The following is a 20,036-nucleotide window of genomic DNA, read 5'->3' as shown; positions in this document are numbered from 1 at the left end:
CTACCACTTTGTTTGTAACTCTGTATTGTCTGTACTATTCTTTTGCTATTTTGTAAAAGGTTGTCTGTCTGTTAATGTTTTCCTCCTTTTATTTTTAAAAACAAACAAACAAAAAAACACAAGTTCCAAAGATGACTAGGCCTCTAGTGGCTCTGTTTAAAGCACCCTATTTTCTTGCAGTCGTATTTTATTCAACGAAGATGTTCTTCTTGATCTAGTATTTGTTTGGGGCTCTTTTAAAGTTGCTTCTCTTCTGCTTGATCTGTCTGCTAGCAGTAAGAGAGCACACTGCACCTCTTCTTCCTTTCAGTTTTTACTCTATTAGAAAACCTCACCAGTCCAGAGTTATACCACATGGACCTATTCGATTAGGAGCCTGATCTCTAAATTGCTCTACATTTCAATGACTCAACATAGGGAAGCACTTATTGAACAATGTAGTATGCTGTTTTATATCTTAACCTACCATTAAAACTTTGTCCAATATAATTTTTCCTTAAAACTGCAAGAAATAATCACACACTGAACTTACTTGAAAGGATATATTGTAAGAAATTTTGTAAAACTCAAGTCACAGTGCTTCTGCCACATTAATTTTCAATTCAAAACTACAAAGATAGTTTCCAAGTAAATTAGTAACAAGCAAACAGGTTAGCCATGTTAACCTGTACAAGGAACAGTGAAAAATAAAACTGCAAAAGTAGGTTCACGATGAATTTCAGGCCTTCAACATCAGGGTTTAAATTTTTATCCCTCAAGCAAAAGGGAACCTTTGAAAAAGTTTATCAAGGGACTGACATAATCAAGGTTGAGCGTTAGTGAGACAAATCTTATGGCACTGCATAGAATGCGCTGAACTGTTTGGCATGTTTGTGCCAGCTACACAGAAGGCTCAGGCCAAAGAACTACCAGTCTGAAGCTAGACCAGGCAACTCAGTGAGACCCTGTCTCAAAAAACAAAAAGGGTTGGGGTGTAGATCATGGACAAACGGGGGCGGGGGGAATGGGTTACAGCATACAAATATGAGAGTCCTCTAGCCATTGACCTTTTAAAAATATTCTTTTCTCTCTCCTGACTGTCAAACAAATATGTGAGAATTCACACGTACCAGCTCTCCAAATATCTATTTCCACTCTCAAAAGTTTATCAATCACTTCCCTCTTTTGAAAACAAGGTCCTTTTTCTCACTTTTCAAGCTCTTCAGTCTCATCTAACATTTTATGTTCCTATTTAAATAAGTTACTTACACCTCTTTCCATCTTTGTTTCCAGTTTCCCCCTTCCTCTCCAGGCTTTACTTTGCTTGGCACCTTTATTCTAATTACCTGTAGAAGCTGAATGCTCTGTTTCAAAAGTCACATTCTATTTCAAAAATGATGCCCTTTATGAAGACACTTCCAGCCAAAATTTTATCTGCATCCAGCTCTACATTTTTAAGCACATATATATACAATGTCTCTCCTCTTAGTCTACTCACCTCCAACTAATAGCTCTTTTCCCTTTCACATCCTTTGCCTGCTCTTTCACTTCTTTTTGAACAGTAGCAAGTCTTACAGTTGTGTAAACTGGAAGCGCACACACACACACACACACACACACACACACTTTTCTTCTCACTTTGAATTTATTTCACAAGAGAATTTATCCTCTCAACTACAGTATGCTCCAAGCAAGCAGCTTTGTCTTTTGTCCACCAGAATCCTACAGAGGATACAGCACATAGAAAACTCCGTAAATACCTCTTGACAATGAGATGGATGACAGAAAGCAGGCATTGGACAAGAGTTGGTTATAAGAAAACTAAAACCCAGTTCTTCTGAATTCTGGCTGCCTTAGTCACTTTCTCATCAATGAAATCCAATACCCAACACTCACAACTTGAAGGAGAAAAGGTTTATTTTGGGTCACAGTTTGTAGAGATTTCAGTCCACAGTTGGCTGGTTCCAAGGCGTGATGGCATTTCACGAGGGTATGGCATGGAGGTGGAGGAGCATGAGTGTTGGAAGTGGGGGAGGGAGATAAACCCTTCTAGGCCACACTTCCAAGTGACCTGCTTCCTCCAACAATGCTCCTCCTCACAGCATCACTTTTAGATATAAACACATCAGTGGACTAATCTACTGATGAGTATCACGCCCCCAAGATTTAATCACATACCAAAAGGCACACCTACAAGCAACTGAGGCTTTGGGGGGACAACTAAGTATAAACCGTAACAATGCTATATTTATTACACTACATGGCCAACTTGTCAATCTATCACGAAAACATCTGGTCCATGAACTCTCTTCTTCATTCCCACTGCCAAGTCCTTGTTATAATAAATCTCAACTCTTCCAACTGCTTTTTAGCATGCATCCTTATAAATCTGCCTCCTCTGAAGTATTCCTAGTATAATGACGTTAAAATAATATTCTCCAAACACTACTTCCCTTACAAAACCTTTATCATCTACCTTTTTGGCTTACCTTGCAAAATCCATCACAGTCTCCAAAGTATGTCTCTTACTTTCTCCTCAGGCTTGTCTGCTTATTACATTCCCATTCATATCAAGTGCAGCATCTCTTTACCTTTCAAGTTTCTTTCCCTTCGACTATGAAGTGCCATCTACTTACTATAGGCAGACATCCAGGCACATAGAGAAACAGCCAGTATTCATACAAGCAGCAACAGCTCATCTTATTTCAGCACATGAAACACCTGCTCCCACAGAAACGGGGTTTATGAAGCACACCTATAACTTCCCACGTATCCAAGTCAAACTTTCCTAAGCAAATCCAGCCCTATTTTCTCCTTTAAGCATAATATACAATTCAGCTTTTTGTATTATTCAGCAGCATCCTAATTAGATCTCTTAGGATGTTAGCTATATGAAAAAAATTTGAGGTCACCACATCCAGTAATACTAATAAATGCACCAAAAAAACTTAGAAACCCAAAACAAAACCCACAAACTAAGACAGAATTTCCAAGGTAAAAACCCTAGGAATGTGCTTTTGTTGGGGTGGTGGGGTGTTGTGTTGTGCTGTGTTATGTTGTGTTGGAGACCGAACTTAGAGCCTTCATGCTAAACTACATCCTCAGCCCTTTTGAGCTATGTTCCCAGACAATTTTCTATTTTGAGACAGGGTCTCTCTACACTGCTAAGCTGCCCAAACTGGGCTTGAATTTGGGATTCTTCTACTTTTGCCTCTCAGAGTGCTGGATTGCAGGCACAGGTGACCACACCCCGGAGAACTGTGTATTTCTTTTGTCTTTCCCAGAAAATAAGACCTAGCTGAAAAATAACCAGCCTTGAAAATTGAAGATCAAAAATGCCAGCCCCAGTCAGCCTATCCTTGCCTTATCTGCCTTCAAAGTAGTCATCAAGCAAGAGAAGAGTGATTGCAAGTAAGGCAAGGATAGGCTGACTGGGGCTGGCATTTTTGAGCTCTACCTTTCAAGACTAATTACTTTCTGGCTAGGTCTTATTTTCAGTGCAAAGCGATTTTAAGAGGTTAATGAATAATTCGTAAAGCCAATCCAGGTACCTCTGTCTTTAGGTGAGAAAACTGACTCTAAGATAATACTAATACTACTATTAATACTAATGCTAATACTAATAATGTCACTTGCCCAAGGCCACTTACTGGCTTGTGGGCAGCGCAGTGCAGTGATTGAGAGAACACAGGCTCACAACTCAAGGTTCTGTTTCTGTGCCTTACTAGCTATGAGAACTTGAGCAAAGTGGCTGACTTGCATCCCTCTCTTCATTTTTAAATCTGGGTCTCTATAACAAAAGAAGTATAATAAGGATAAAATGAATAAATGTACAGAAAGCATTCAGAATAAATACATGCTTAATAACTATTCACTATTAATGCAAAGAAAGGACTACAATCTAGCTGACTTAGTTTATATACTTTCCACCATTCTAGTACAAAGTATCTGCATCTTGACGATCAACTTGAATAATGAGCTCAGTCTCATGCTTCTGTATCCTTCATCATCCCAAGTACATTATGGGTAGCCAAATAATATAGATAAATAGACTATAGATAGATAGATATACCTATAGATATATATAAATTGTAATAAATTTTTATTAAAAAGCAACTGTACTTCCATTCATGGTGACAGATAAAAACCAAACACATCACTTTACAAGAGTACTAAAATCTGAAAGCGTGGAAAAATATCACCACAAAACTTACAACACCTATGTGCAGAGAACTAGAAAACATTACAGAGAAATTGAAGATTTAAAAAAAATATATTTTAAGGTGAAACACTTGAAGATAACAATTTTCTAAAAACTAATCTAATAAACTAATTCTAACGAAAATTCCATTTTTTTTAATTTTTAAGCTTTTCTAAAACTGGTATGAAAATGAGACTTGAAATCATTAAAACAATTTTGAAAAGGAAGAAAAACCTTGGAAGGCTAACATGACATTATTTCCAGAATTAATATACATTTACCTTATTTACTCTTTCAGCTTCTCACACTAGGGAGATGATAAGATGTTTACACATGTGAGTCTGATTTATTTCACTCATGAGTATGGACTTGAGTTGCATCCATTTCCCTATAAAAGTCTCCAGTTTATCGTTCTTTATGTTTGAATAGTACTCCACTGTATAAAAAGATCACATCTTTCTTACCCATTTCTTGGTTGATGGGCACCAAATAATATAATTAATAAATTCGTATTTCTAAACTCTGATAGTGAGGCCATACGACTTAACAAACTACCAAAGTACCCAGAGCGAATGAATAATAAGAATTTATATTGTAGTACTTACTATGAATGAGGCAACATTCTAAACACTATATATACTTTGTCTCAGTAGATTAAATACTATATAATAATACCGAATTAGCTATGAAGTATAGGTACCTAAGAACCATGTTAATGCTATGACATTTTCTAACAAAGTTAGGTGTCACCTTTATATAAAATATAAAATCATTTTAACTTGCTCTTCATTACAAAAGTAACAGCCTGAGGGAAGGAGGGAGGAAGGGAAGGAGAGAATGGAGGAAGACAAGGGAGGGAGGGAAGAAGGAACTAAGTCAGGGAAACTAAAAGAAACGAAAATTAGCTCGTGTGGAGGCACAGGCCTGTACTCCCAGCACTCTGGGAGGCTGAGACAAGAAAATTCCAAATTCAAGCTCACCCTAGGCAATTTAGCAAGACCTTATCTCAAAATAAAAGGTAAAAAAAGGGCCAGGAATTATCATCAGCACTAAGGCTCTGATTCAATCCCCAATACCACAGGAATAAAAAAAAAAAAAAAAAGAAAAGAAAAACACTTCTTTCAGGAAACTGTATCTGCATTTACCAAGCAAGTATACCCAAGGGGGTTAACATCCTTATACTGCAAATATGCAAAAGCAACTTCCTATTCCCTTGTGATATGTGTAATTTTACTTCTGGAAATTACTTTAAAATATAATCTTGAAAAATATAACAGGTAACATACAACTGGCATTAAAGAACAACATAAAACACATAAATAATTTTCAAGTAGTATTTTGTTTCTTCCTAGTTACACATAAACTATCAAACAAGAGTACAACATATATAGAAATGATTCTACCTGAGTAGTTTGAGAGAATAAAACACATAATTTTTATAAGTTTATCTCTACCTTTTCATTGTAAACGTAAGAATATTAGCTACAAATACCAACTTTTTTCTCCATTCAGACTGAGAAAAGTGAAACAATGAGTCATAAACAATTGAAGCATGAAATAAACAATATCAAAAGTAAGTTAAGCGCCAGTACTTTTTGTTGCTGTCTGCCAACTCTATAACCCGTGCCCATTCCATCATACAGAATCTTCAAATGATTAATAACTTAAAGGGGCAATATGGAACACATCCAGCTCTCTTAAAAGTAATTTGAAGGACATTATAAAGAATTATTTGCCACATTTTCTAGACAAAAGCACTAAAATTTTACATAAAAATGTCACATTTCCTTCCTAGATCTTTTCCTATAAAGGCGACCTGGCTTCATCTAACTTGTCTGAAGGGATCTGAAACTATAAACAATCCTACACATCTTATAAATACAAAGTGCTTTCTTTGGAGTGCATGTCTCTGAACAAAGATAAACTTTTCCTAAGGTCTTTTTTAGTTCACCAACCAAAAAAAAAAAGAAAAGAAAAAAAGGAAAGCCATTTTCAAAAAAGGCAAGAGATGAACTGGAAAGGGTATATTTTATAATTTTGAGTATCATTTTATTCAGAAAAGAGGTTCAACCTTTAAAAAGCGAGAGAGAGTCAGGATAGCTCAGAGGCATAGCACCTGCCTGGCAAGCACAAGGCCCTGAGTTCAATTCCTGATACCAAAAAAATAAAAGTGAGACAGAGCAAAAAAAAACAGTAAAAAAATTTCTCCGTATGACAGACAGGAGTTTTATTCATCATCTCAAGAAAAAAGACTGCACACACTTCTAGTTTTTCAGCTCATTTACACACGTTAATGAAAGAACAAGAAACATTCAAAGAAAGCAAACTAAAGTGTACAAAAATAGAATCACAAGCTAAAAACTAAAGCTCTTCAGTCACTGAAAGTTGGGATCACATACTTTTAAGGTCAATACCTTGATATAGACTTGTTAAATCTCTCCTCATGTTACTACCACCCTTACCTCCAAAATGTGTTCCTTCCGATCTATTTTATCTTCCATAGTGATCTAACTAAAGAATTGATGTGACCTCACTCTCTTGATCTCCTATATTAAACTACCTGTACTTCACTTGCACATTCTCTGCCACGCTAGAATCAGAGCTCATCTGATCAAAACCCAGTTCTAACCTCCCTTTCCACCTCTCCACATACCTACTCTATACTTTAGATAACCTGATAACAGGAATGTTCCCTCTGTCCAAAACAAAATTCTCCCATCTTAAGTTATCCATTCTGAAAACTATGAATGAGGGGCAAGGCTCACAGAAATAACTTGTCCAAGGGCATACGATCTGTGATAGAACCATACCTAGAATACAAATTCTTGCTTTAGTGTTCCTAAAGTATTCTGTAAGTACATCTACTATTCTTGTTCAGTGTGTGAAAACTGTTTAAATGAGGCTCTTTCCATTCATTAGTCTAAATATCAGCTTCTCAAAGATGATCCTATGGGGTAGAAGATTTGTTTAATCTAAAAATAAATTAAGCGTTATTCAGATTAATGTAAGGACACATATTTGGGATTTACTAATTATGGGTGTCTTAGTTACTTTTTTTCATTGCTGAGACAAAACAGCCAACATCCAAAGTTTAAGGGATAAAGGTTTAGTTAGCTCAGTTTGTAAAGGTTTCAGTCCATAATCGGCTGGTTCCAAAGCAGGGTGGCATGGCAGACAGGCCTCACAGAGGAGAAACAGTTCTTGGCGGGCAGAGGTAACAAAGCAACAAGGGGAGCCTTAACAGCATCTTTCTGCCCTTTTATCTTACCTAAGCTACTCAGCCTGGGGCAATGCCAAACCTTTTGGTGGATGATTTAGTATTTATAATGATGCTTTGGGGGGACATCTAGACACAAACCATAACCATAGGACACACTCAGAATATCAACTGATTAAGGCATAGATTAATTCTTTTTCCATTCAGGGCCATGATCACTTTCTCAGCTTGCCCAGCATTGAGAATCCATGTAAGCTGAATAATGGTCAGATACTGCATCCTGGTTCCTGATTATACTACTTAACATGGCAAAAGAAACTCTGCAGATGTTATTAAATAAAGGATTTGGAGGAGGAAAAGTATCCTAAATTGTTTTGATAGATCCAATATAAACCGTAAGAGTCCTTATAAGGGGGAGGGAAAGACAGAAAGATCAATCATTAGATGTAAAACTGAACCAAGAGGTTAATGTACAAAAGTGACATAGAATGCAGGTATTGAATTCTCCCTCAGAGCCTCCAGAATGAACTATTTATTGTACCTTGTTCACATCTTCACTTTGGCTTGGTGAGACTGATTCTGGAATTGTGAAATCTAAAGCTGTGAAATAATAAACCTGTGTTGTTTTAAACCACTAAATTTGTGATGTTTTGTTACAGCTGTAATAGAAAACCAATACAGAGGATTCCTGGAATATGGAACTTTCACCACTAAAACAGGACTTGTTCAACCTAGCTTTAGGTTTTCAATGCTCAAACATCTGGTACACAGTAAGCATAAAAAAAATCTTTGAATAATTTTACAATTAAATATATAGATAATATATTCTGTTTTACAAAGATCTGTCGTATAGGTTATCTCATTTTCTTCTAACTATCCCTTGGAAGGAATGGATCAGCCTTACCATTTGGAGAATATAAGAACTAAAGTTCAAAGGAGTTACATAACATGTCCAGGGATACATATCTAGTAGTTTTACATTAGATGTAATGTAATGTATAGTGTAGGGCTGTATGTATAATGTAGGGCTTCTGATTTTACAGACAAAAGATCATGGCAGACAGGAGTCTGTATTATGAGACAGGCTATTTAGGTTCAAATCTAAACTCTAAATCTTATAGGTGTTTAACTTTAGCCAAGTTGCTTAACCTCTCTACTTATTCATTTGTAAAGTGAAAAATGAAGTTAGTAATACCTATCTTACAGCATTGTTAAGGTAAAAGATGTCACAATATGTAAAATACACACCACATGCCTGACATAGAGATGACAAGTACTACTTAGGATATACTCTGTACTATTTAATTAAAAATCACAAAGTATGCAAAAGAAAAAATAGTAACCAGAATCAATAATGAGATGGATAAGATGGTAGTCTGTGAAGATAACCTAAATTAGTACTCGGCCAGAAAGAGAAAAACAAAGGGTAGATATAAACAAGATTATGTAAAATTCCAAAAGTATAAATGAAGTGATAACAAAATTCAGTAATATTGGATAAGGGGGTAAATCTTGGAACTAGAATACTGTAGTATGAATATATGCAGCACTCAATCTACAAGATAAAAATGGATCACAAACTTCGGGACAATTTCTGAATGACGAAAACAAAAATGACTAGTAAGAGGAGTTCATAAGTCTTTTGTACACCTTTTGTCTAACCCCATAGTGGCTTACAAAGTAACCAGTTTCTGATAAGGGGGATAGGGATGTTGGGAAATTACAGAGCAGACCAGACTACAGCAAAAGTTAGACCTCAAGTTATACCAGTGCTATACTATAATTTCAACTTTCCCCAATTTCATTCATCATCACCCTTCCCTAAGTACCTTATTTAGAACCCTATTATAACACCTTTTTAACGGCTTTAAGAATAAAATGTCTTAGCTGGGCATGGTGGCACACGCCTGTAATCCCAGCACCTGGCTGAGGCAGGAGGATCTTTGCGAGTTCGAGACCAGCCTGGGCTACAAAGTGAGCTCAAGACCGGGGTGAACTACAAAGACCCTGTCTCAAAAAGGCCAAAAGTAAATAAAAAAATAAATAAATAAATAAAATAAAATGTTTTTTAAGTTTAACAGTCCAAACAAATCTGAAAATATACTAACCCATTTGTATCTTAAACTACAGTTTCAACTTTTTACTCTTCTTAAACCCTTCCTAAATGTTTTTCACTTCAGAAGTCAGAAAATTTTAAAGAACTTTATGAATATTCTTTTCAGTACAAGGGGGATATTTTTCCCCAACAGGTAGGTCATAATCTCATTACTGTTAATGAATAAAGCTAAGAAAACATATTGAAGGTAGTTTTAGGCAGATTCTTCCAAAATAATAAATACATGGTCAATGTACATTTACAAATAATTTTAAGAACCACCTTTAAAGCTTGATTTTATTTTCACTATCTAATGTTTAAAAACTCAGAATCTGGTGCATTTTAGATTGTAGTAAAAATTGTAACCTCTGCCCTATCAGCCACTTCATAAAGTGCTAAAGAAGAGTAACACGGTCTAAAGATGCGCAAGCCCAAAGAGAAAGGAGAAAGAAAATATATAATGTACAACCAGAAAGGTGGAAATGAATACAAGATTTGTTTCTGACCTACAAATTTAAAGTTAAAATGGTGTGAGTGGATTCATCTCTTATAGACACATCTTGGTATTCAACATAACAGGAAGCATAAAAACAGGACAATGACAGTTTTATTTAAGGGATTCAAAATGTAAGACAGGTCACTTTTTGTTCACTCAAACTTTTATCATCCTTCCAATCAAAATTCCTCAGGTTGATATAAGTGTTTTCCCTTTTTTAATATATTATTGTATATGAGCAACAACTCCACAACTTCAGGGTCTTTGGACTCCATAAGGCAGGCACTCATCAAAATGAAAATATTGCTGTGCAGGGCAGAAATAAGCTAAACAGGAAACTAGTTTGGATTTTAATATAAGAAATGGCACATTTCTTTGACTGAATAAAGATCTTTTCAGCCAGCAAATATTACACATCTCTGTTGAAATTCCCTGGGAGAATTTCTTTAGGAAAGTATGGCTTTTCTAAGTACACAGATAGGAATTCTTTGCTTTACAAGATCTCTCCTCAACAAGCCCCACACAGATCTCAGGTTAACAGAACCTTCATGTAGCTTCCGAAGCAAAGCACCCTTCCCGCTTCCAAAAGACAGTATTTATGTTCCCTTTATCCGGAGACGCTAACAAAAACTACTGTTCCCACTACATCTACGACGCCCTCTCCACCAAGCCAACTGAAAAAGTGTCCCCAAAGTTCCCAAACAACAGCCCCGAGCGTACTCGGGGCCGAACGTTGTGCAAGAAATGTCCAGGAAAACAAGCGCTTATACATTAATCTTACCCTCCCGACGACTCACTTTTCAACATCGCGTGCCCGGTACACATCACACCTGACGCGCCTCCCGCCCTCCCCACACCGGGAAGGCAAAGCTCGGCGTCCGCCCGCCGCCCCCCGCCGCCCCGGCCCCGGCCGGAGGAACGGTGCCCAGGGGCACTCGGCCCCCCCACAGCCTCTGCTCCCGCCCGGACTCTGCACACGCGGAAAGCTCCGCACGGAGGGCTGCGGGGGCACCCCTCCCGGGCCGGGGGACCCGCACCTGGACACCGGAGGACTTGGGGGTGTGACCCGAGCGGCTGCCTCCCCCTCCCCTCCCCGCGGCCACTCACCAGACCAGGGAGCACAGCGAGAGACAGGAGACCAGGGCCAAGGCCCGCCGGTACTTCTTCATCTTCTCCGCCTTCTTGCCCCTGCCAGAAGGCGGCACATCCTCCCGGCAGCCGACACTGCCGAGGCCAAGATGGAGGAGCCGGAGCGGGAGCGCGAGGACGGGACCGAGCGTCCGAAGGGCTGAGGCGCTCGGGGAGCGGCTCCGCGGCGGCTCGCGTCCCGCACGCGCTCCGCAAGGGGCCCTGGGGCGATTCACACCGAGACTCCGGGGATCGCCGCTGCCACCGCCGGCCCGCCCGCGCCCGCCTCCTCCAGCTGCCGCCGCCGCCACTGCCGCCCCATATCCCCTCAGCCCTCCCCGGCCTTCGCTCCGCGCTGCAGGCGACCAACGGCAGCCGCGTACTCTCCTCCCATCAGCCAATCGCCGGCAGGGCCGCGACACCTCACACACCGCTGAGCTGGAAGGAGACGCGTCACCCACGTCCCGCGGCGCGCGCACCCCCACCAGCCTCCGCGCGGGCCACGCCCCCTCCGACGTCTCGGGCCCTGCGGCGGGAGCCAGGAGGACACAAAGCTCTAGAGCCTGCGCGGCCGGCTCCGCCCACCCGGGTCCCGCCCACTAACTGGCGCCAATTCAAGATGGCCTTCCACCCGCCAATGGCCCAACCCCCCCTTCTTGCTCTGCGCGCGCCGGGTCCGCGCAAGGGCCCTTGGGAGTTGTAGTTTACTTTCTGGAATCCTACTTTCCCTGTCTCGGTCCCACCTGGAATCCACGGTTTGATATAAAATTCTATACTTTCGCTTCTCACTGAGAGATTGGCCAGCTTTGGAACTGTCACACTCAGTTTTTCTCCTTGAGCACAGTTCGTGAAATTTGACCTCGAATGACGGTGAAGTAGATAGAAGAGAACAGTCTTAAAGAAATTTAAAAGGCTATTTCCCAGAATCAAGGGGTAGGACCCTTCGAGCTGGATGCTGATTGGTAGGTTAAGGGAGGGGCGTGTCAGGACTGCCTGTCTTCGGATTGGTTGGAGCCCAGAGTCTTCGCTTTCTCTCTATCTCTGGGGGACTTTCGCGCCCCGTCGAATTCCCCAGATAAAGTCCACTTGATTGGTCTCAGTTCTGTTGGTTTCACTTCGTTCCGCTGGTTTCGAGCGTTGGGGTCAGGTTCCTTCTGGGGGAGCGAGGCGCCCACAGACGCTCCGGAAGTGGGGAGGGCTATGGTCGGGGCAGAAAACGTGAAAGCTGCTAATACTTGTCAATGAGCAGCGTGGCCACTTAAGGGTTTTTTTGCTGCCAAGTCCCCTGATAAGTCTTCAGAAACTCATAGAGGGACTTTCTGCCTGAAACTCCGAGGTATTTGACCGCTTCTCTTCCCAAGAGCCTCTGATCTTGCAAGGTAGCTACTGTAAAATTAAGAGGCACCACCTGTTCATGGGAGAAGACATTTGGCCCTGGTTATGTTTCTTCATTCATCCCTCATAATATTCGTTACAGACACCGAGGCTAAGAGACAAGTTAGTCTTTTCTGAGGGATATTTTAGATAATATAAAAGTGTAACACAATGATGTTCCCCTTTGTTTTCTCCCTATCAGACTAGTAACTACCTTCCCCATGATATTTCCAGAGAAATTAGGGAGGAGAGAGTATAAACTGGCTGTGAAGGGGGCGGGGATTCAGAAAAGGGGCGGAGGCGTAGTTATCTGTGCCTTGGAATGTAGCATAACGTTTAATATGAAAAATGTTTAAAGGAAGTGTTACTTATGGTTCATGTGGCGAAAGAAAGGAGAAAAAAGCCCCAACTAATGCCTAAATTTCAGCCATGAAATTTCCTTATGAACCCTCTAAAGTAGACTAGTTTTTATTTATTTTCCCAGGGAACTGAATAATTTGAACCACTCTGTAATTCTTGGATATAAGTCAACTGTATGTTAGGGAAATTCTACAAAGGATTGTAAGTTAGGTTTGAGAGAACTTCACTACTTTTTTGGGGGGGCAATAATTAGATAACAGTTACCCTTTTCTGCTGATGTGTCTCTTAAGTATATGGCAGTCAAATCCTTTTACCTCTATTCCCCACTGCAGGAGGTAAATTTTTGCCTTAGGAGTAGAAGGATGAGGACCGACATTCTTTCTAATATTGCACACGTGTTTCTTCTTACTCCAACAACTGTGCTAAGGATAGGGAACGGTTGTGCGTCGCTCATCTATTACCAGCAGATCACAGCCAAAGAAGATGCATTAGAATTCAAGTGTATTTCAAGTCTGGAAAGTTACAAGTGTCCTCTCCTGTCTCTCATCCCTCTCACTCCAAGCCTGCATGCCCACCTACTCTTTTAAAAATATATTTGTTATTTCTTAATTGACACATAATAATTATACATATTCGTATACATTTGTATAGGTATATATACAATGTGTAAAGATCGGATTAGGTAACTGGCACGTCCATCACCTCAGACAGATTCCATTTCTTTGTGCTGGGAACATTCACAGTCCTCTTTATGGGCTGTTTTGAAATACCCAATTGTTGTTAACCATAGTTACTCTACTGTGTTATAAAGCATTAAAAGTTATTCCTGCTGTCCATCTACATTCTTGCTACATCCTTACATCTCATCTATTTACCACACCCTCTGTAGTGGATGGACAACTGGTGGTCAACTTATAACCCTCACCTGAACTGAGTAAGTGTAGTGCTGGATATGGGAGGCCCACCTGAGGAATGTTGCCAGCCACATAAAAGGCAGAACTGGGGAAGAAGAAGGAGGCTGTTTGGAGCAGAGAAAAGTTGTTGGTTCTTTTGGAGGAGCGCGCCATGCTGGCTTTCCTGATGAACTTGGCTGTTTTCATCCCCCAAGGAGCTCAGGACCTTGTTGGTAATGAGAACAGCCTCTGTTCACTTTGGGGGAGCTCTAGTCCTCACTTTGAGCATCACCTCCTGGCTCTGGAGGGGAGGATGGTGCACTGCCAGTCTTCTGGAGAAGCTTGCTGCGTTGGCTTTCCTGATGGGAACTCAACTGTCTTCACCACTGGAGGAGCTCGGGACCTCACTGTTGCTGAGGATGGCTGTGGTACCTTTCGGGGGAGCTCTGGTTCTTTGTGCTTGGCTTCCTGGCTCCAGTGCAGATCCCTCAGCCTGCTAGCACAGATCCTTCATCCCTCTGGCACAGACTTCCTAGATTCCACCACTGACCTTTAGGCCTTCCCAGTGCAGATCCGTGAAACAGGCCTGCATAAGATGTTGTCATGGGCTCTGGGTCTCCAGTTGGATTCATGGAAGCCCAGAGCCCATTGGCATTGTTATGGGCTCTAGGTCTTCAGCTGGACTTACGCAGGACATTATCGTGGGATTCAGACCCTCCACTGGTTTCCTTGGTCTTAGTGTGTGGGCAGATTTTCTGCACTCTTTTGTATATCATTCTTTGGATGACTATTATAAATAATCTCATAAAATATGTGCCCTGTATTATATTGTTCACCTTGCAAAATATCCCCCAAACCAACACACCCTCCCAATACCTTTTCCAGAATTTGGTAACCACCATTCTATTCTCTATTTCTTTGAGATCATACTTTTAACTTTCACATACAAGTGAGAACAGGTGGAATCTATCTTTCTGTGCCTGACTCATTTCACTTCCAGTTCCATTCATGTGGCTTAAAATGACAGAATTTCATTCCGTTTTCTGACCAAATGACATTGTATTGTATTTATGTACATTTTCTGTATTCATCCCTCAGTGGACACGTAGGCTGATTCCATATCCTGATTATTGTCAATAGTACTACGACAAACATGCAAGTGATATATCTCTTTGACATACTGATTTCAATTTCATTGGATATATATTCAGTAGTGAATTTTCTGGATCCTATCACAGTTCTATTTTTAGTCTTTTGAGGAAGTTCCTCATCATTTTCCACAGTAACTGTACTAATTTACAGTTCTGCCAACAATGTGTGAGTTCCTCTTTCTCTGCATCCTCACCAGCATTTGTTATTTTTTTCTTTTTGACTTTCTAACTAGAGTGAAATTATATAATCACTGTAGTTTTGACTTGCATGTCCTTAGTGATTAGTAATACTGAGCATTTTTAATACTCTTAGGGAGCATTTATATAACCTCTTTTGAGAAATGACTGTTCAGGTCTTTTACCTAACTTTTAATTAAATTACTTATTTTTAGAGTTGGTTGAATTCTTTATATATTCTAGCAATTAATCCTTTGCCAGATTTATTGTTTGCAAATACTTTCTCCTATCTGTAGGTTGTCTCTGCACTCTTGATTGTTATCTTTATTATACAGATGCTGTTTAGTTTGATATACTCCCATTTGTCTATTTTTGCTTCTGTTTCCTGTTTTTAGGATCAAAACTGTCTTAGACACTTTCTTGTCATTGAGACACAATACCTGACACCCACAACTTAAAGCAGGAGAGCTTTATGGCTCACAGCTTTAGTCCGTAGTTGACTGGCTCCAAGGCAGAACAGCATGGCAGAGGACCTGGTAGAAGAAAAGCTGCTCACATTGCGGCAGCCAGGAAACACAGAGAGAAAGAAGAGTCAGGAAAGGAGATACACCTTTCCAGGTCATGCTCCCAGTTATCCACGTCTTCTGACCAGACCCCGCCTCCTAATAGAAAATCAGCTATAATGTCCCCATAATCCTGTTACCTTCCAAACACATGAGGCTTTAGAGTCCATTTTGTATCCAACGGACCTTTGCCCATACCAATGCCCTGAAGTGGTTCTCCTATATTTTGTTCTAGTAGCTTCAAATCTTTGAGCCATTTTGAATGGCTCACACCCTTCTTTTCCAACAAGTCCCTGCATTGATCTCTTGGAATATACAACTAATAAATAGGGTGGTTTTTTTTTTTAATTTTCCTTTTCATTGTTCTTCCTTTTTCTGTCTGAAGTTTTATTAACACCCTTGTGGTACTGTTGCCATTTACTTACGTATTATTCAATTAAAAGCTTGCATTATTTTAGTCAATAAATATCCTTTACTCTTTTTGCTAGCTTCATACCCATGGTTCCATGTTAACATTTAATTTTCAGTGCTCTGAGTTTTCCAGAGGACTCTGGTGCTTTGTAATTTCAGTTCCCTTCCAGGTCTGCCCCCGCCTCTCCAAATTGTTGTTGGCGATACCACTTGGGTCGTCTGTCGCTGGGAACTGTACTTGCATAAGATAAAACTCATCTTCCTCATAAATTAACTTCTTCACCTGACTTTCTATGTATGTTTTGTTCTCTTCTAAGACTTCATGTAGGGAACATAATAAAAGATCTAATAAGAGGTGACTTTTGAAAAACTGATAGATATTTTTCTACATAGTATGTGGGAAAAATAAGGAGAAATTTGTGTTGTAATTCAATAAAGAAATAAAAAAGTAAATTAGAATTGTATAAAATAGATTTAGTACCATAAATGCCACCATACTTAAAGGTATAACATGCCAAAGAATAGCAAGAAAGAGTATAGAAAACTCAAAACGTGTATACTTTTTAGGGCTTACGCTACATGATCACCATCTCCCACCTCTTAACTATTCTGCAATCGTTCACAACCTGGGACAGTTTTTTCTTCTGTGCTCTAATTGCTAGTATCTGGGCACATTTTAGGTTGTCACACCGGGGAAGTGCCCCTGGCATCTAGTGGTCAGAGGCCAGTGACACTGTTCTACAACCTGCGATGCATAAACCAGTTGTCAACAACAATGACAAAAAATCATTTAACTGAAGCAGTCAAAGTGCCAAGGTTAAAAGACTCTGCAATAACAGAATCCCCAGATTCAATAAAATCTATAACCACTGACTGCATACACGCTAACTCGTTCTCTGCACATCCTTAGATCATTGTAGACGTCGCAAAGGACTAAATTGCACAACAAGCCTGCTTTCTCCCATTCCTGAAGGGTTAAATACACAGAAACTTCAGGCAAATCCTGCCTAATAAGAATCAGAAACTACTTCTGCTGATGAAGAAAAAGTATAAGCAATTTCAACACCTTCTGGCCATCACCTTTTTCTTATATAAAAATCATACTTAAGACGCCCAAGAGAAGACTCATTTGTCCGTTTAAGATGGTGGTGTTTGGTGAGCAAGCCTTGATATATTTGGATTTTGTTGAACAAATATCAGCTTGCTGGGTGTGGTGGTGCAATGCCTGTAATCCCTGTAATCCGAGCACTCACGAGGCTGAGGCAGGAGGATTGCTGTGAGTTTAGGGCCAGCCTGGACTACAGAGTGAATTCAAGGCCAGCCTGAACTGCATAGCAAAACCCTGTCTCAAAAAGACAAAAAAAAAAAAAAAAAAAAATCTGCTCATTTCAATATTGCAAAGTGCTGAGATAGTATATATCTAAGAAAAAAATTAGAGAGAAACTGCTCTTGCCAAATGACATTAGGTACTTCCAAAGTAACAATCAATTAGAATAGAAATTCCCTGGAAACCTGTGAAAGAAGTGCCAGGGATTTGAAAAGAAACTAATAGACCAAAATAAAAAAAAAAAGTGAATGTGGCAATCTGTTGGGAGCCACTGGAGTTGGTCTTTGGTCATGTGTCTGAGGGCGGGACAGAGCCAGAGTGCCTCAGGCAGTCAAGCTACCTCAGTATTGAAAAAAGTATCCTGCTTGGACAATTACAGTCTTAGTCTTAGTCTTAGTCGCTACGCAACATTATCTCTCATGATACTACTTTGCAAGTGTACAAAATAAACACCCCTACTGTTGGAGTCAATCCTCTTGTTCATCAGGCAAGAAATGACTCCACCTGACCCTGGCTGACATCTCTTGTCTCTATTTTTTATATCGTGTCACTGTTTTCTCCCGGGGACCACGGAGAGACTGCCGACTCCCACAGCAATCAGTAATTAAAACTTTTATATTAAAACAGAACTTTTCGGGGCTGGGGATTTAGCTCAGCAGCACGGCGCCTGCCTGGCAAGCGTGAGGTCTTGAGTTCGATTCCCGGTACCGGAAAAACAAAAACAAAAACAAAAAAGTGTTAAAAACAGAACTTTTCTTAATATTTGTTCCCACTTCATTTTCTTCTTTTTAACATGTATATGTAGATATGTGTATTGAACAGCTCTTATTTAGACACACCCTTTCTGAAGTCTACCTCAACAGAACCCTGAGAATGTGACCACTTGGAGAGACAAGGTGGATCATAGAGGAAGATAAGACAGGAAACTGCTTTTCTAAAGCAGCCTAAGAATACAGCCCCTTAAAGGATGGAAGAATCCCGAAGTCCTGTGCTGGCTTTGTATGGCTCTCTTTACACCGCGCATAACAAAATGTAAGATCTCCACTACTTTTATTTTATGATCCCAAATTTCATCTTCCTTCATAGGGTTAGTGTATGAGTAGTTTGGTGATATCTGAGTTTAGTAAGCTCACTGTGGAAGCCACCAGAGGGAAGGAATGTTTACATGTGGATGATGAAAAGGGAGAAGTCAAAATAATCCAATTTCCAGGAGATATGTGTCAATGTATGAAGAGGAAAGTCAGGAGTCTCAAGTGTCTTAGTTCATTTTGTGCTGACATTACACAATACCTAAGACTGGGTATTTTTGTAAATTAAATGGATTTTTACTTTTACAGTTTTGGGAAGTCCAAAATCAAAGGGGCTGCATGGAGGGATGTCCCTTCTTGCTGTGTTACCACATGGTGAAAGACCTAACAAGAAGAAGTGGGGGAGAGGGGGATGAGAGAGGGAAGGGGGAAGGGAGGGAAAGAGGGAAAGATGGAGGGAGAGAGAGAGAGACCACTTTTGTAATAATGACATTGATCTATTCGTGTGGGCAGAGCTCCATGGTGGCCACCTTTTAAAGGTCTCACACTTCAGCACTGTTGCATTGTGGATTAAGTTTCTAACACAAGAAGTTTGGGAGACACAATCAAACCATAGTACGGTATTTGCAGAGAAGAAGATTAGTTTGATTTTGAAAGCACAGCAATGAGTTTAAATTTCTGGTGAAAGTATCTAGCAAGAATTCACAAGAACAAGATTCCAAATAGGGAGAGAAAAATAGCAACTGAAGACACTATATTAGGAGTTCTAACTGTTTTGTCCCTCTCTATCCCCTGTACGATGCACTGTTTCCTAAGGTGTTATTTCATCATGTCCCTGCTATGATGCAAAAATCTTTAGATCTTAAAGATTTGTCAGATAAAATCCTGCTTCCCTGGTCTGGTTCTTAAAGCCTTCCATGATCCAACCCCATTGATGGTTCAGGCCTTATCCATCATATTTTCCATTCACCAGAACATACTATTTGCCATGTCCTGAAATACCTGGGTTCTCATGGTATTGTTTTTGCTTAGTCATTTGTTTATATTCTGTCTTCCCAGGTAATGTATGAATTCCATATGAGAGGTGATGTGTTTTATATGTATAACAATTATTTTCATTGCAGAGTTCCAAGACATGTGTTTTACTTATTTAATTTGTCTGATCATACTGACTTATAATCTGCTCTATAATTTAAATTCCTAGTAATTAAAGCTAGCCTTTGGCATGGGACAGATTTACTCAGTTGACTAGTCAGGAGCTTCTAACTAGCAGTTTCCTCCTCTACACATTGCCAAATTAGCTTTTTAGCATAACACTGTGTGATCTGTGACTGATTTTCTGGATTTCTTACTGCTGTGTAACCTGGAGAAATAAGGTGTCTGACAAATATTTATTGAAACCTTTTTGCATGAAAGGTGCTGAGACACATATGTGCCTGTCTTGGTTACTTTTCTCTCATTGCTGGGACAAAATACCTGATGCCCAAAATTAAGGAAGGAAAGGTTTATTTTGCTTACAGTTTGTGGAGTTTTCAGTCCATACTTGGCAGGTTACAAGGCAGAGTGGCACATGGCAGAGGGCTACAGCTCATGGTGTCAGAACACAGCAAAAGCAGCAAACATAAGGGAGGAAATG

General features: G+C 40.0%; 1 protein-coding gene and 1 long non-coding RNA gene across 5 annotated transcripts in view; one reads left to right on the top strand and one right to left on the bottom strand.

Moving 5' to 3' along the window:
* Positions 1 to 11,674, bottom strand: part of Suco (SUN domain containing ossification factor) — a 79,525-nt gene extending 67,851 nt beyond the window's left edge. For 3 of the 4 annotated variants that reach the window (XM_005374860.2, XM_005374862.2, XM_013520725.1), the window contains exon 1: positions 11,096 to 11,657. In XM_005374860.2, the coding sequence (XP_005374917.1) occupies positions 11,096 to 11,157 (62 nt within the window). In that variant the 5' untranslated portion in view covers positions 11,158 to 11,657. Of the gene's footprint in view, positions 1 to 11,095 lie in introns of all 4 variants that reach the window. The other variant, XM_013520715.1, reaches the window with a different exon arrangement.
* Positions 11,675 to 12,065: 391 nt separating this feature from the next.
* LOC106149927 overlaps positions 12,066 to 20,036 on the top strand; it is a 26,865-nt gene continuing 18,894 nt past the window's right edge. The window contains exon 1 of the long non-coding RNA XR_001236410.1: positions 12,066 to 12,495. This is a non-coding gene — a long non-coding RNA (uncharacterized LOC106149927). The remainder of the gene's footprint in view (positions 12,496 to 20,036) is intronic.

This window comes from Chinchilla lanigera, unplaced genomic scaffold, assembly GCF_000276665.1.
Source record: "Chinchilla lanigera isolate Chin_1 unplaced genomic scaffold, ChiLan1.0 scaffold00005, whole genome shotgun sequence".
Classification (NCBI taxonomy): Eukaryota; Metazoa; Chordata; class Mammalia; order Rodentia; family Chinchillidae; genus Chinchilla; species Chinchilla lanigera.
Note: the sequence above shows the minus strand (reverse complement) of the source record. Positions and strands in the feature narration are given on the sequence as shown.